The following is a 17,439-nucleotide window of genomic DNA, read 5'->3' on the forward strand; positions in this document are numbered from 1 at the left end:
TCAATTAAAAACATATTTCCAACACTCCCCCTCGATAACCACCAAGCCTCAGTGTGAAATAGAACATTGTCATGTTCTGATCCCATATCTCCACATAGTTTTGCCAACAGGCGTGCGCGATTTGGGTTACAATCGAAGTTACCTGCTGCATAACCTCCAAGTTGTGCGCTCAGCTCTTTTGCCGCCAGTTGCTGCGGTGTATCCATTATAGCTCAGAGGGTGTATCATACAGTGCGTCCACATAGCAGAGGGAGACACATTCATAACTAGAGTACAGAGGCTTTCTGCCGCACGTTAATAGATGTAGCCCCATCTGTGCAAAAGCCCACCATTTGATCCCATGGAACCTGTTTTTCGTCAATATAGCCACGCAGCACACAGAATATCCCCTGTGTCATTTCATGCTTGGGAATCGTGAGACAGAACAATATTTACTTGTGAATAGTATCCCCCTAGAAAACAAAAGTCAATGCATGGGCATCTCGGCCCTCACACCTAATATCCATTTGGAGAGCATAGTGTGGGGTGTTTGAGTCGTTCAGTCAGTTTCCTCTTGATTGCTAGCTATAGCATCAATTCTTAGTTTCACAGTGTTATCTGACAAAGGTATTGATGTGAGTTTCTGTGCCTCTGCCTCCCCACACATTTTTTCACAAAATCAATTGTGGCTGGTAATATCAAAGTATCTGGAATAGTATGTGGTTTCATAGCATAGAAGGCTTACACATTCACCGTGGGAATGATTTAAGTACAACGGTCAAGTTCGGCCGGCCGTTCCCATGATCTAAGGGGCTCTCTGGTTGAATTTTAACTTTTAGATTGAAATAATTTTCATTTAGATTTTTCAAATTAACCCCATTATAAGGATTTTGAGAGACAAAGACAACATTATCAAGGTGGCAGGTAGCCTAGCAGTTAAGAGCGTTCGCCCAGTAACCCCGAGCCCACTAGGTTAAAACTCTGTCTATGTGCCCTAGAACAAGGCACTTAACACTAATTGTTCATGTAAGTCACATTGTATAAGATCGTCTACTATAATGTTACATTCTTTTCCGGATTTTGGAAATTCTCCCACGACCCCATTTTCATATCAGGCAACCCCACATGGGTTTGCAAACCCTAGTTTGGGAACCACTGTTTTACACTAAAGGGGAGTATCATAATTTTCACAATTTCACAGCGTTATTCCAACCTCATAATGTGGAAATATATATAAAACACAGGAGAATTACGTATTTACTGCACTGGGCCTTTAATATCCTTTGTGACGTCAAAATTATATTGGTGATCATGTCTTTCAGTGCACTGTGGTTCAGTGTTTGAGCGAGTCAGGGTCCAACCAAGTCTATGAAATGAGACCCCCTCCCTCCCTAATTTCCAGCTCACACCACCTACAACTGGCCATATATAAATGTTACATCTTACAGTTTTTATCTTATATTTTACCATCATTAGTTATTGCCCTTACAATACTGGTATTCAGATGCTAATGTATTAATAATCAATACAATTATATTATTGTCAGTGTCATAGTGCATGCCTCCTTTCTTGTTGATAGAATCTCTACAACATCCGGTGCGTCAACAACCCCATCAAGTTTTTCCACTACTTTGTTAAAATAGCACCAGAGCCTCTTCCACACACACACACACACACACACCACAGAGAGATAGACTGTGAGACAACAGAAACTTGAGCACAGCATATTGGCATACTCTGCTCAGCCTAGTGGCTGAAGGGGGTGGATGGCAGAGGGCTGGCCACATATGGAGAGTTTTTGGTGGGGAGGGAGGGGGTGCCTGCATTTGGAGTTGTAGGTGGTATGAGCTGGAAATTAGGGAGGGAGGGGGTCTCATTTCATAGACTTGGTTGGACCCTGACTCGCTCAAACACTGAACCACAGTGCACTGAAAGACAGACAGAGGACGGAGAGACAGAGGGAAGAGGAAGAGAGAGCAACCTGTGAGAGAAAATCAACAAAGTGAAAGAAAGCCAAGATACAAAAGAAGAAGAGTGAGAGGAAAGTGGGTGGAGAGCCAGGTAAAGCATATTGACTGTATTTGTCTCTAACTATTTTCATGATTCTTCAAGTCATGGATATATCCAACTTGATGAGATAGCCTATCCTAATCATAAAGCACTTATATATAATAAGTAATATGTTGACATTAGAAGTTGCACTGCTGCGCTCTTGTATTCCACCAGAACCATACAACTTAACCATCGCCAATAATACACACTACAAGTGTGCAGACATTGGCATGAAAGACATACCCAAATAAGAACCTTTTCAAAAATGTAATCACCTAAAATAATGGATGTAATCACATTCACTCTAGCATCAATTACACACTATGTAGAATCTGAAGTTGCATTTTATTTCACTCACACTCACAAACAGTTCATGTGAGGCCAAGTTGATAGCAGGATGAATACGAGCACGGCACGGTGTTGCTCAGCATCTATAAATAATCTCTGGAGATAGGCAAAGGAATTCTGACACTGGGGGAGGTGGGAGTCGGACGCATGATGGCATTGTGTACCGCACAGAGTTCTGGGCTTTGAGATTTTATTTAACCAGGCAAGTCACTTAAGAACAAATTCTTATTTACAATGACGGCCTACCCCGGCCAAACCCTAACCCGGAGGACGCTGGGCCAAATGTGTGCCGCACAATAGGACTCAAAATCACGGCCGGTTGTGATACAGCCCAGCTGTGTAGTGTGACACCTCTAGCACTGCCTTAGACAGTGCAGTGCCTTAGACCGCTGCGCCACTCAGGAGCCCAATTTTGCATCAACACTGTTAAACAACAGGTGGTGTTAGTGCTAATGATCATTCTTTCAGGCTTTGTTTTTGTTTTGTCACGGTGTCGCCTACTCAGGTACCTCTATCCCGTTCCAATATCTTTCCTGTCGATTTTGATCCATCTGCTATTTTCCTTATGTTCATGACCCCTTTTAATTTCTGTCCTCCTTTTTTCTTTAGCTTCATAAGATGCTCTCTCTGTTCCTATCACATATGATGTTTTTCAAAGGATCTGGTATTTCATCTTTCCTTCACATTATTGTCCCGTTTTCCTACCAATTCTGACCCTCATCACCCTCGACAAAGACATCTTTTCCGTATGGAGGTTATGGCACACTCGGTCACTCCAATACACATTTGAGAAGTACACTCAATCAATCAATCACATTTATTTATTTGGCCCTTTTTACATCAGCAGATGTCTCAAAGTGCTATACAGAAACCCAGGCTAAAACCCCAAACAGCAACCAATGAAAATGTACTCCATAACCTCCCAACATTACGCTCTGCCTCAGACCTCAACTAGCTTACATTATTTTTTACAAAGATTCACATGCATACTGTATTAGATTCTCTGCCTCTCTCACTCCCCTCCTACTCAATCTCTCCGAACGTTGATGTTTTCAAATATCCCCGGTCAGTGCAGTGGACGATGCTTGTGACTGGGCTGTGCCCCCCCCCCCCCCCATATGGAGAGGGGGACAGGACAGCAGCTGTTGTTGGTGTCATATGAGAGAGAGCTGACACTGGGAGATGGTTAGTTACATGCCAAAGGGAGGGTTTGAGTAGCCACCTAGTTGGATGTCGCAACACACCCCAAAAGAGATGAAACAGCAGAGACCAGTGATGTACTGTATCACTAATAATATCTTGTGACAGACTTGCCAAAATCGAGTAGATGGCCAGAGGCCACCGCTTACTCAAGATTTGTTCTGGGTGCCAAAATTATAACCTACCATTACTGACCTATGGCTGGTCCGCACCAGAGATTCCACTGGGCACAGACGTCAGTTCAACGTCTATTCCAAGTTGGTTCCAGTGTGTGCCCAGTGGGATGAGAACTATTGGAATGATGGGGGGGGGAGTGATCCCTGACAGTTTGACCTAAATTGTTGCCTGGCCAAGCATTCTTGAGAAGTGCAAGTGAAGATAAGCATCCTCCTTGAAACGTCAACAACACAAGTAGAGGCTGCTTATGTAAGAAAGAACCGGATATTTCTGAGATCACTTTCTTAAATCTTCTCTGCTGGTGGGAAAGAACCTGACCACCAGAGGAAGACATTTGCAAAGGTTCAGCAAGGTTCTAGAAACGTAGCTAACAATGTGACCTGATTACATAAAATGAAAATAAACTTCACATAGCACATTAACCCTCACAAATATCTGTAACAACAGTTGGTGGGAGTCACAGCTGCTGTGTCATCCCCCATACTGGACGCCCCATGGCAAATAGACACAACAATAGAACAACATCAGACTTCATCACAGGAACCAAAAATAGCACCACATCTATTTATTCAATGAAATGACTATCTCTTAAAACGGGTACTTCATATAGCATAGTACATTGAGGAGATGTACACCCCTTTGATAGGTCAAGGATGATTGGTGACCCATATCCACTGCTTCTGTGGGTGATCTGTAAACAACAGTCTGGACATAAATAACCTTGGCTGAGGGTCAATCCCCGACAGGATCTCCATGTATGTATTTTCATAACCCACGTGGTGGAAAGCACCTGCACTCTGACACGCTGTTATACTCTGACTCTGGCCATGGAAACGTATTCTGTTTACTGAGAACATCAGCAGCATGGAGTGAAAAATCTCTGATTTGGTTTTTGAGAGAGAAACAAATGTTCTTTCACACAAAACGTATACATATTATCTCATTTCTTGCCACGTTATTTTTTTATTTTTATTAATCTGCAGAGGAATATCACAAGGTATGTAAAAAGCATGTTGGATTTCTGTTTCTATTTGTACAAGTCAAAACAGGCATGAAGCAAAATGAGACTCTTTGCCAGAGTAGAACACCCAGGGGTCAATTCCATTACAACAAATTACCGTGAAATACTTACGAGCCCTTTCCCAACAATGCAGAGTTAAAATTAAGAACAATTTAAATAATAACAGGAGGATTAAAATAGACAAGAATGAGGCTATATACAGGGAGAAGCAGTACCAGATCAATGTGCAGAGGTACGAGGTACTTGAGGTAGATATTTACACAAATGCAGGGTAAAGGGACTAGGCATCAGGATAGGTAATAAGAGTAAAAAAAGAACAGAGTAGCAGTGGTATTTCTGTTGATGATAATGACACTGTACCCTTGTAATCAAAGGGTTAGTCATGATTAGGTTGTCCCACTATGATCATTTTAATTGCCTGTGATCCTTTATATTTTATATCTATAAAGGCCACAGTCCCAGCTTGTCCTTCTGTGTTTATTTACAAAGTGATAAGCACGGAATGAAAGTCATTTGGGTATAGTGTGTCAAATCACTGGGGCAGGTATGGGGTGTGGAACCAGAGGTGGTTTACTGGGTAGTAATCCAAGGTGCAGGGGTGCCGCTATACTCGCTTTGCCCTTAGTGTATTTTAGGTGACATGAGCACGCCTGTGTATCTGTGATTGAAGTTGCCATGGATGTTGAGCTAGTGAGATGTGTGTATTTTTCCAAGTATGTGTTACAAGTGTGTGCTTAGTTTGTCGTAATGATTGAGACACTTTGAAACTTGAATAACCAGCATGTGTATAAGCAAAGTTTTTTCCTGAATTTCTAATTCAAAACTAAAAGACTATAGAGGATCATACTGTATATTTTTCAAATGTCCTTCTAAAACTCCCCTCAAGTTTCTCACATTTGTATATAGGACCATTTAAAACATGAATAAGATTCCCAGTTTTTCTGTTGCTGAAATATAGTGGGAGTCTGTATGTGAGTATGAATACAAGCACATGTATGTCTGGCTGCTATAAACCATAAACCTGACCCGAAGCACCCTCAGAAACCTGCAGCTGTCAATCACACACCCCTCTTTTTTTAGACTCCGTCTGTGATAGAGAGCGAGATAAAGAGTATATGTCGTCACTGTGTTGCCATGGCCTTTTTCTCTGATCTTGTGGTACTTAGTACTTCTCTTTTTCGGGTCCTGTGTGCTGTCGCACTGAAACTGACCAACCCCACCTACCCACCACCCTTACACACCGGTGTCTGTCAATCTGTTCCCCTTCTGTTAGCAGTAGAGAACACATAGCTAGTCCAACAGTCACTCAGTGTTTCAGTGGTTGTTTATCAATGAAGAAAGTCCACCTTATCACACTCAGTAAAAAGTCTGCTTTGTTGATTAGTTGGTCTGTCCTTATCCCTCAGTGCTTCAGTCAGAACTCGAGAGCCAAAATCTTTAACCCAACTGTTAAAGTAGCTGTCGCCATGGCCCCCAAGAAGAAGGTCAATCATACAAAGAAGATTGCCATGGAGCCAGTGGTCACCCAGGTGACCACTGTTACTACTCAGATGGCAGGAGGAGTGGTGGTGGTGGAGGGCGTGAAGAAGATCGAGGAGATGGCTGCACTGGATATCGTGCAGCTCAACCACCTCAACCTCCCCCTGCCCCCTCCCATCATCAAGCCCGGAGAAAAGGGCCTGGGTCTGGGCTGTGAGGTGACCCGCCCCCTCCACGGCAATGCCCTGCTGGAGGAGCTGAGCCGCATGCGCCAGGAGCGCTTCCTCACCGACCTGGAGCTAGCCTGTAAGACCAAGGCCTTCGACGTGCACAAGCTGGTCATTTCTTCCGTCAGCCAGTACTTCCGGGAGATCCTGGCCAAGGACCCCGGAATGAAGCGTCTAGAGCTGTCCTCACTCTCCCCCCTCGGTAAGTTTCACACTTAACCTCCTAGCATCTATAGTTGATATTTATTAAAGGCAGGAACAGTCTTGTTTGGAAACATATTTGTCAAAGTCCACATTAATAGACAAAAACACATGAATAAAGTGATGATGTTGTCCACCTATTCCCAGGCCTGGCCAACGTGATCACCTTTGCCTACCTGGGCCGCGTCCACATGTCCCTGTACACCATCGGCTGCACTGTGTCAGCTGCTGCCACCCTCCAGATCCCCCAGCTGCTCCAGATGTGCATGGACTTCCTGCTGGCCGAGATGAACGTGCAGACGTGCGTGTACGTGTGGAACATCGCCGCCGCCTACGGCCTGATTCCCGTTCGTGACGCAGCCCGCCGCTTTGTGCTGGAGAACTTTGTCGCGTTCACCGAGACACCCCTGTTCAACCAGCTGACCCTGGAACAGATCACAGCCTTCCTCCAGGAGGACAGCCTGCTTCTGCCATCTGAAGTCACTGCCTTCCAGGTCAGCTCTGCTCACCTTGCTTTACCCTACTCTTCTGCATGTAATAACTGACTTAGGATCAGGTCTCCTCATTCCCTACCCCCAACAACAGCCATTTTGAGCGAAACCTAAATCAATCCTCAGACCAGCTGTTAAGGACATGATATAGCCACATGACCCTAGTACACAGACACTTGCCAGGCTATTTGACATCCTACTGTGAATAGAAATACTCAGTCAGTATAACTCACTGTATGTATGGTTATTAATACACAATACCAGTAGGAATGAGAGACATAGCAAGGAAGCAGAGAGGGAGCGGTATTTATAGGCCGAATCGAATAGGATTCTAAGTATATTTCTGGTTTCATTCAACCACAGTTGGCCATGAAGTGGCTGGACTTCGACCCCAAGCGTCAGGTGCACGCCGCCGAGCTGCTGTCCCACGTGCGCTTCGAGACCATCCCTGCCAGCGAGCTGGTCAGCGAGATCCAGCCCGTGGCGAGGATGATGATGGACCCTCACTGCCACCGCCTGCTAGTGGATGCCATGAACTACCACCTGCTACCCCACCAACAGAACACGCTGCAGTCTCGTCGCACGCAGGTGCGTGGAGGACAGGCCACCCTGCTGACTGTTGGGGGGCGTCCCTCCATCACCGAGCGGGCACTGAGCAGAGTGGTGAGTGTGGCGGATCTTGTGGTGGGCTAAACATTAGGCAGGTCAAATTAGGCAGGTCAAAGACATGATGAAGAAGTTAACCAATATTTTAGAAAACTACTGTTTCACCAATCACCATGATTCAACAGTATAATCTAAAATGAGAAGTGCTAAGTTGTTGACGTTGGTTCCCTTCCAGGTGCTGTGGAGAGATCCACGTGAGGGTGCGGCCACCTGGCGACACCTGTCCCAGCTGCCCGCTAAGAGCTTCAACCAGTGTGTGGCTGTGATGGACGGCTTCCTGTACGTGGCAGGGGGAGAGGACCAGAACGATGCACGCAACCAGGCCAAGCACGCTGTCAGCACCCTCAGCAGGTACATGGATATCCTGTATAAAAACAGCAAAAAAAGAAACGTCCTCTCACTGTCAACTGCGTTTATTTAGAGCAAATATGTGTAAATATTTGTATTAACATAACAAGATTCAACAACTGAGACAAACTGAACAAGTGCCACAGACATGTGACTAACAGAAATTTAATAATGTGTCCCTGAACAAAGGGTCAAAATCAAAAGTAACAGTCAGTATCTGGTGTGGCCACCAGCTGCATTAGGTACTGCAGTGCATCTCCTCCTCATGGACTGCACCAGATTTTCCAGTTCTTGCTGTGAGATGTTACCCCACTCTTCCACCAAGGCCCCTGCAAGTTCCCGGATATTTCTGGGGGGGAATGGCCCTAGCCCTCACCCTCCGATCCAACAGGTCCCAGACGTGGTCAATGGGATTTAGATCTGGGCTCTTCGCTGGCCATGGCAGAACACTGACATTCCTGTCTTGCAGGAAATCACGCACAGAACGAGTAGTATAGCTGGTGGCATTGTCATGCTGGAGGGTCATGTCAGGATGAGCCTGCAGGAAGGGTACCACATGAGGGAGGAGGATGTCTTCCCTGTAACGCACAGCATTGAGATTGCCTGCAATGACAACAAGCTCAGTCCGATGATGCTGTGACACACCGCCCCAGACCATGACGGACCCTCCACCTCCAAATCGATCCCGCTCCAGAGTACGATGTAACGCTCATTCCTTCGACGATGAACGCAAATCTGAGCATCACCCCTGGTGAGAAAAAAACGTGACTCGTCAGTGAAGAACACTTTTTGCCAGTCCTGTCTGGTCCAGCGACGGTGGGTTTGTGCCCATAGGCAACATTGTTGCCGGTGATGTCTGGTGAGGACCTGCCTTACAACAGGCCTACAAGCCCTCAGTCCAGCTTCTCTCAGCCTATTGCGGACACTCTGAGCACTGATGGAGGGATTGTGCATTCCTGGTGTAACTCGGGCAGTTGTCGTTGCCATCCTGTACCTGTCCCACAGGTGCGATGTTCGGATGTACCGATCCTGTGCAGGTGTTGTTACACGTGGTCTGCCACTGCGAGGACGATCATCTGTCTGTCCTGTCTCCCTGTAGCACTGTCTTAGGCGTCTCACAGTACGGACATTGCAACTTATTGCCCTGGCCACATCTGCAGTCCTCATGCCTCCTTGTAGTATGCCTAAGGCTCGTTCACGCAGATGAGCAGGGACCCTGGGCATCTTTCTTTTGGTGTTTTTCAGAGTCAGTAGAAAGGCCTCTTTAGTGTCCTAAGTTTTCATAACTGTGATCTTAATTGCCTACCGTCTGTAAGCGTCTTAACGACCATTCCACAGGTGCATGTTCATTAATTGTTTATGGTTCATTGAACAAGCATGGGGAAACAGTGTTTAAACCCTTTACAATGAAGATCTGTGAAGTTATTTGGATTTTTACGAATTATCTTTGAAAGACAGGATCCTGAAAAAGGGACATTTCTTTAATTGCTGAGTTTATGTATTAGCAAACACCCACACATGAGAAAAGTCACTGACCAGGTCCAAACCTTAACATACAGTAAATATTATAAAGCATACTTGAGTGTTCATTGATTGTGTAGATTTCATTTAAATTTAGACAACTTCATATTCTGACTCATCACTGTTTATCTCTTCCTCCTCAGGTATGACCCTCGCTTCAACACCTGGCTGCATCTGGCTAGCATGCGCCAGCGCCGCACCCACTTCAGCCTCGTAGCCACCGGCGGGCGCCTGTACGCCGTTGGCGGCCGCAACGTGGAGGGCCTGCTGGCCACCACCGAGAGCTACCTGCCCTCCTCCAACACCTGGCAGCTCAAGACGCCCATGGAGATGCCACGCTGCTGCCACGCCAGTGCCGTGCTGCCCTCCGGAGACATCCTGGTGACCGGCGGCTACATCAACTGCGCCTACTCGCGCTCCGTGGCCTGCTACAACATTGAGACGGACACCTGGAGTGAGAAGGCCAGCCTGGAGACCCCCCGAGGCTGGCACTGCTCCTCCACCCTGGGAGGGAAGGTGTATGTGGTGGGTGGTAGCCAGCTGAGCCCCAGCGGAGACCGTGTGGATGTCCTGTCCATGGATGTGTTCTCCCCAGAGAACAGCGAGTGGAGCCGGGTCTCCCCCCTGCCCCTGGGCGTGAGCACGGCAGGCCTGTCGCCGCTCGGGGAACAACTGTACCTACTGGGTGGCTGGAATGAGGCCGAGAAGCGCTACAAGGCGTCCGTGCAGAAGTACACCCCGGCAACTGACAGCTGGTCCATGGAGGAGAATCTGCCTGAGGCCACTGTGGGCGTGTCCTGCTGCACCCTGACTCTCCCACCCCGCCACACCCCCCGCAGGCAACAGCACCGCAACACCCCAGCAACCAAAGAGGAGCAGCTACTGCCACAGAGAGAGAGCAGTGTGGCCCCACAGCCCATCACTGCCTGAGAGCGAGATTTTTAAAAAAGGGAGAGAGGAAGATGGAAGGGAGGAGTGATAGTGGAGGAGAGAAGAGAGCTGTAGATAGAGGAACAGAGCAGTAAAGGAAGGAAAATTAAAGATGGAAGGCAGAGTGAATTAACTCCTATACTGGTATGACAACAGTACATTAGGGAGTTCAATGGAATGGAGCCTATGTGGTTGTTAAATGTGAATATGACTGTAAATTAAATCAATTTGCAGTATGTGTACAATATGTATTGCAGTTAGTAAGGTGGAACATGTAAGAACTGTGGTGATTATGTGTGTGTGGGGTTGTAAGTGTGAACATTCTGGAGTGAATGACAGTGTCTGGGTGTTCTACATTAAGCCATACAATCTTATGACAAATATTGCAATAGGATTTTCAGCAAAACGTTCAACATTTCTCATTAAATACAATCAGCGAATATATGTATTTGTAATACTATATGTATAACAGTACTGTAAAGTATGTCTAAAGTAGTTTAGCTCAGAAAAGTTTTATTATACATCATTTAAAAATGTTAAAGTGCAATGAAGTGAGAGTTGCAGTGACTGCTGAAGTATAGGTGGACAAGGTTAGAGGTCAAAATAACATGATTACATTGTCACCCACTGACGAACACAGATGTCTGACAGGGCGATAGCCCAGCAAACTGTGACCCTGACCTATTCGCAGGCCTCAGAATTTCCACCTACCATAAACAAAACAGCAGACCTTTGATTCGGAAATGAAATGGATGACCGTTTAGAGATTTGGCTCAGATCATGTTTTGTATCTAGACCATGGGTTACAGCTCACCTGTGTTTGTTCGAGTTGACCTCCGCCATCTCCATCCAGGCGATACAATGACAAGCTACCAGGAATCAGTAAAACTCCCATAGATGGGAACCTGCCTAGCAAAAATAGGGGTCAAGTAAATGAGGACTCAACCATAAGGTAATTGGATGCTAATTAGGCTTATTTGATTGGAGTAATCACTGTGTTAGTCTTACTGAGAGTTGCTGGCACAGGGTAAGTGTGTGTTGGTGCTTTTGACATTTACATAAGCAGCCCAATTTAGATCTTTTGCCCAATTAGTAGAAAAATATCAGAATTGAGCTGCCTGTGTAAACAGCCATTGTCAGTCCAGACAAGCAATGTAACCCTGGTATTTCACTGAATAAAGCCTTACTGACCTAAGGGGATCTGTCTTGTTTCAAACCTCAGAGTTCACTTGTGGTCACAGTCCAGGAAACAATTTCTGCATTGCCCATTTTTCTATAAAATGGCCAACTGATGAAGTGGCATGGCATCACTTGGAATAATAAATTCCCCTATGCCTGTACCAACTTGTCTGACACACTCCCAAATGCATTCTGTAGACACCAGACAGCTGCTGAAAATCGTGATTACAAAAGCCATGTGACCGCCAAAAATAGTATCCCAGACCAACTCAATTCACCCAGACTAGTCATTTTAAGAGCCAATACTGCCATCCTGTGGCAGAAGAATGAAGCACCAAGCACTACATACACAAACCGTTCCAATACAACTGGCTGCAATTATGAAAGAACACTTCAGGGACAATCACTCAGAATCAAATACATTGTCTCCATCATGCATTCTGATTAGTTTCCCCTTTAATAGCTTCCTATGGTATAATTACAATTTGAGCTTCAGAGGCAGAAGCTTCTCAACAGACCCCTAGTATTCTGATTTTGAGAGCAGACTAAGAACATACTAATATGTGCTTGTAAGGAGCAAGCTCCATTCTTTCCAGAATCTAGACCCATTACTGTAGTCTGTCCTTTGAGTCATGTTACTGCCAACAGTTTCCTATTATGCAGAAATATATATGTGTGTGGATTATATATAATATGGATTATATATATATATATGTGGATTACTCAACATAAAATGCAGCATATGATTCATATCATTTCAATGACCACAGAACCAAAGACTGATATTTTTCCATTTTATTATAGTTATAAACAAGGTCAATGATGGTCCTTTACTTCCCGGGGAGGATGATACCGTCATACTGAAAAAAAGAAAAGACAACAATTAGATGCTTAGCAAGGAAGTCTACTCAAGCTGCACACAGAAGAAAAGCTGTCAATTTCACATTACAGGTCATTCAGCCTTAATATACAATACAAGTCAGCAGAGTTCTTACCAACAGCATTCAAGCAGCAGAAGGCAATCATACCTGCATGGGGGCACTGAGTGCAGGCTTTTATTTCAGCCAAACAGTAACCGCCAATTCAAAATGATCAAAGTCAACATTTTAGACCAAATTGTTGATTAGTAGACTCAGGAGTGCGTTACTGTTTAATTGGAACAAGTGCCGAGTTCATGTGGTCCTCAGAACAGTGGATATAATCCAACTGGGATACTAGGTACAGACAGTCGGTGAAAAACTCCTAATATTTTGGTTGGCAACACACAGCAAATAATCTGCATCCACAACAGTCATTTGCAAGTATGATTACCCACCCTGTATAAGAGAACCCATTCAAAACCATGAGTCGAGCAGAGAATAATTATATTTTTTAAAACAGAGCCACACCTTCTGCTGGAACCAGCGCATGGCTTCCTCTTTGCGGATGCGGTGCCTGAAACCGATGCGGCCCGTTTTCTGCTTCTTGTCAGCAATGCTGAAACCGGGTCTGCCCAGGACCTGAAAACAAAGAGCGCGAGAAAGAGCGTGGTTCAGATTAGAAGACATGTAAAACACTATCGTATCCCAACTGGCAGGTGAAATCAAAACCAAACCGTTTTTATATCATTCTAAAATACTCACGACGTAGAAGTCCAGTCCGTAGATACCGATGCTGGGGTCATACTTTATTCCCAGATCAATGTGTTCCTGGATGCCAAAGCCAAAGTTACCGGTGTCGGAGAAGTTGTTCTTCCTCAACTCGTACTCACGCACCTTTGGAAGGAAGAGGTATTCCATTTAGCAGGGGCAACATGTTGCAACATTAGGCAATATGCCTAAACACATTGCTAACCATGTGGACAATGGTCAAAGTTGACACCTTGACAAATCACCATTGGTTGAGGATTAACACAAGTGATACAACTTAACCATAAGTATACGGAACTCAAGTTACAAATAGGGGCAGATGTTAACACTACACTAAGCCCTACCCTAAAGGGTGTCAGTCAAAAAGAAACATTCCTGTGACAAATTAATGGCGATTAAGAGTTTAGCATAGTCAACAAAGCCACATCCCAAAACACTTCATGCAGTGGTTGTAATGAATAGGTGTAGTAAATGGAGAGTGTATAAAATATTGAAAACTCACCTTGAGTCCCTTTTCCAGGATCTCCTCAGCTTTAGCTCCACGGACGGTACAGTGGACAGCAATCTTTTCATTTCTGCGGATGCCGAACGATCGCACAGTGTAGCGGGCTGAGGGGTACAGGGGGAGGAAGACTTAAACATTTTCCACCAACAATGTGTCAATCGACAGGGTAACACATCAAACACCCAGCCACAGATCAACATCAAAAACAAAACAGACATAGGACGCCTACCCTTGGAGAAGACAGGGGTCTGGCCTGTGAGCTGCTCAAGCACCTTAGCAGCACGGGTCAGTCTGTCACCACTCTCCCCAACACAGATGTTCATACAGAGCTTGCGGATGCGAAGCTCACGCATGGGGTTCTCCTTTTTCTCGCCCTGTTCCTGTTGAAATCAAACGTTGGCATTAGGTGGCTGGGAGGTTAACAGTTACGTTATTACATTTTGTATGTTTCGCTAGCTACATCAGCTGGCCGCTATGCAGCCAGGCTGTGTAGCTAACTAGTTGCCAACATAGCAACATGTCGATATTAATTAGCTAATAAATCCTGGTCAATGTCAATAGATACCCAACTGGCGATATTTGGGCCGTTTCCAAACAGCCACACATGTTTACAGTGACAAATATATTCAAAAACGTGATTCAATGTGTTCTTTAACTTCCTGGCTAAATAACCAGATTCCTGCCAACAGGACATGCCGGTGCATATCCTTTGGCTCATCACCGTCTGCTGCTAGCCACCTTGCTAAGGTATCATGTTTACAATGTTGCAGTCAATTTTACAATTTCGTGAATGTTCATATTTTCACTGTTCGAATGTTAACGTTCTACAGATATCGCGTAAACTGTTACAAAGTACTGAGAAACATATTCGGAGAAACCTCGACTTCAACAGCCATGTCACTTTCCCTAACATACGCTTCAATTAAAATAAATGACGCATATTTTGTGCGTAATACAACTTTGTTTCAATAGCGCACATTAACCTACTCATATTTGGTTATAAAAACAATGGGTTATTGGCCTTATAACGCTGATGATTGTGGATTTAAAAGGTAAACCGCGAAATCTTGCCTCCTTATGCGTAAAACCTTCACTCACCGCCATGTTTGATCACTTGAAGAGGACGACACATTTCCGGGCCAACGCTTTTATAGGGAAGTGTTTAAATAAATGAGCCCTACGTAAAATCATGCATTTGAAGAAAGGTTCCATAGGCGCATAAATTCAATAATAAAGTACAGTAAAACAGTATATATCAATATTCAATTGCGCTTATATAAGAATATTTTGATTCAAGAACACAATAAAATTGTTTATTTAAAGCAAAATGACAAGTGGAAAATGTAATCCGTATTTTTTTGCCTGATTTGCATGTTATTTTGGCATTAATATGTGTCACATATCAGTTTGCAAACAATGTAAAACAAAGAAAATAAATTTGAGTTCATAAAGCTGCATGCAAACATGGTCTCTTTTTTGGACTAAGGCAGCTCCAAAATGCAGGTGTTTCTGCCTAGCTCAGTGCTTTCTGCGGAGGTGGGGCAGCAGTGGAAAATATGGACCTTAGGGGTTGGTAATGTCCTCTATTTGCGCCGTGATTGGCTCAGTGTTCTGTCACTCATGGGGACACTACGTCACCACAAAATCTATGGGGACAGCTCGAAAATCCAAGCCCTTGGGTGCTGCCATAGAGTTACATTAGAAGTGCCCATCCAAGAAGGCTCAAGGTCATTGGCCACAGATAAAATGACATCAAATCACGTTATATCTACCGTGGCTTTGATTGGACTGATCATGTCAACATCATACTTTCTAAATCTTAGCTAGCAAGCTAGACAAGCAGTCATCATCTTGAATCACATCTACAATCTACTGGCAAATCCTTTTCAATCCTTGTCTTATGAAGATAAATTATAGATAAAATGTATTGATGCTCATCGGCCATTGGACATAAACATTACACAACAAGTTTGAAATCGCAAATTCAACAATGAGTGGTTTGGAAGGAATCAGTGGCTAACTGCAAGCGTTGCAAGCAATCACTAGCCTGCTATTAAGTGGAGTGGGTGTGTGGTCCAAGTCTGGGTTTAAGAGTCTCTTTACCAAGCTTAAAAGGATAAACATTCATGCTGTCAATCCAGCATGACTTCTGCCTTGTTCAAAACAACTGGAAACTCGGAACTGGGAAATCTCAGACTTCAGTGAGTTCAAGACAACTGGGAACTCTGAAAAAAAGAGCTCCGCCTGGGAAAATAAGTTTTGAATGGTCATCCAATTCGGAATTCCAAGTCGGGAACTAAGGCCTCTTTCTAGAGCTCTAACCTGAAGATCCCTGATGTTGTGATTCTACCTTGTTTCTTTTCCAGTTCCCAGTTGTCATGAAAGCACAATAAATCCAGAGAATGCCATACTTGATGACCAAATTTGCCCACAAGGACCGCTGCTCCACCTTCCTTTTCAAGTGAGCACAGCACAATAAGGTGAGTCCAAAAATGTCTTGGATGCTGCTGCATAAATTATTTAAAATGCCCAGGAGATATGTATAGTATAGCTAAGAACGTAATAATAAGTGTATGTTGGTTAGTAAGCTGTTAGTAGCCCATGTGCCTCACCCTAATAATTTGGTCCCTTTCCCCCTCATAACTTAGTCTACTGTTCTGACTTGTTGGTGCACATGTAGCCTCAAATCAAATGTTATTGGTCACATACACATATTTAGCAGATGTTATTGCGGGTGTAGCGAAATGCTTGTGTTCCTAGCTCCAACAGTGCAGTAGTATCTAACAGTGCTGTAGTATCTAAAACAATTCACTAGCCACCGGATGACAACGACACAAGGAGATGCAAAAAGTTTTTTCTGTAAATGATGTTTGGCTTGTGATTGGTGTAAAGCCAAATCCAAACTGGCTTCCCTTGACACGTTGTTTTGGTGCGCCAGGACCATGAACAGTTGAGCTCACTCAGTTTAGCTCAACGCTGATTGGCTATTATGTTATAAAAAAAGATATAAAGGGAAGCCAAACGCTCTCTGGTTTCCCTTGCATTCAATGCTATGGGCTGCAACAATGTCATACTCTTTTTGACCAGACAGTATCAGATAGGTGGCCTACAGGTACAGAGGGGCACTGTTTCGCTCGCTCTGATGTTTTCTCTGGTAAAATACATTTAACCTCTTGCGAATTGGAGGAAAATAATGAAAGAGAGATGAAAGATTTAAAAAAATATATATTTCTTGGTAAAAGAATTTGGGAAGCCTGGCTGCCCTTGGCATCCATGAATGCACGCCACTGAAAATAAATGGTGGGGAAATTATTGGAACCATTTCCTTGTTTGACCACTAGGTTGTTTGTGTATTATGACATACTGTGGTATTCTTTTCTTCAGTTAGTCATCCATCTTAGTTATGCCATTACATTAGTTTTAGTTGTTAGTTTTGATTTCAGAAATTGGCATCACCTTTCCCGCCATACATTATTTATATATTTTT

At 44.3% G+C, this 17,439-nt stretch overlaps 2 protein-coding genes across 2 annotated transcripts; one reads left to right on the forward strand and one right to left on the reverse strand.

Annotated features, from left to right (window-relative positions):
- The first annotated feature begins 1,857 nt into the window (after positions 1-1,857).
- On the forward strand, positions 1,858-11,835 carry LOC129831315 (kelch-like protein 31). The gene is made up of 6 exons (XM_055894612.1): positions 1,858-2,040; positions 6,184-6,685; positions 6,832-7,178; positions 7,539-7,838; positions 8,017-8,192; positions 9,854-11,835. The coding sequence occupies exons 2-6, from the start codon at positions 6,244-6,246 to the stop codon at positions 10,638-10,640; spliced, it is 2,052 nt and encodes a 683-aa protein (XP_055750587.1). The 5' UTR covers positions 1,858-2,040; positions 6,184-6,243; the 3' UTR covers positions 10,641-11,835.
- A 764-nt stretch (positions 11,836-12,599) lies between these two features.
- On the reverse strand, positions 12,600-15,106 carry LOC129831316 (60S ribosomal protein L11). Its single transcript, XM_055894613.1, has 6 exons — positions 15,051-15,106; positions 14,182-14,332; positions 13,950-14,056; positions 13,442-13,573; positions 13,208-13,318; positions 12,600-12,679 (listed from the first exon to the last, which is right to left on the reverse strand). The coding sequence occupies exons 1-6, from the start codon at positions 15,054-15,056 to the stop codon at positions 12,650-12,652; spliced, it is 537 nt and encodes a 178-aa protein (XP_055750588.1). The 5' UTR covers positions 15,057-15,106; the 3' UTR covers positions 12,600-12,649.
- Positions 15,107-17,439: the final 2,333 nt, after the last annotated feature.

The sequence above is a fragment of the Salvelinus fontinalis genome, chromosome 32 (assembly GCF_029448725.1).
Source record: "Salvelinus fontinalis isolate EN_2023a chromosome 32, ASM2944872v1, whole genome shotgun sequence".
Taxonomy (NCBI): Eukaryota; Metazoa; Chordata; class Actinopteri; order Salmoniformes; family Salmonidae; genus Salvelinus; species Salvelinus fontinalis.

Bases quoted from the DNA above. Each gene is read 5' to 3' on its own strand.
- LOC129831315 (XM_055894612.1), top strand. From the start codon at position 6,244: ATGGCCCCCAAGAAGAAGGTCAATCATACAAAGAAGATTGCCATGGAG. The intron at 6,686-6,831 runs GTAAGTTTCACA...ACCTATTCCCAG, and splicing joins GTCCTCACTCTCCCCCCTCG to GCCTGGCCAACGTGATCACC. The intron at 7,839-8,016 runs GTGAGTGTGGCG...GTTCCCTTCCAG, and splicing joins AGCGGGCACTGAGCAGAGTG to GTGCTGTGGAGAGATCCACG.
- LOC129831316 (XM_055894613.1), bottom strand. The intron at 14,057-14,181 runs GTAGGCGTCCTA...TGTACCCCTCAG, and splicing joins GACCCCTGTCTTCTCCAAGG to CCCGCTACACTGTGCGATCG. The intron at 13,574-13,949 runs GTGAGTTTTCAA...TTCCTTCCAAAG, and splicing joins TCCTGGAAAAGGGACTCAAG to GTGCGTGAGTACGAGTTGAG.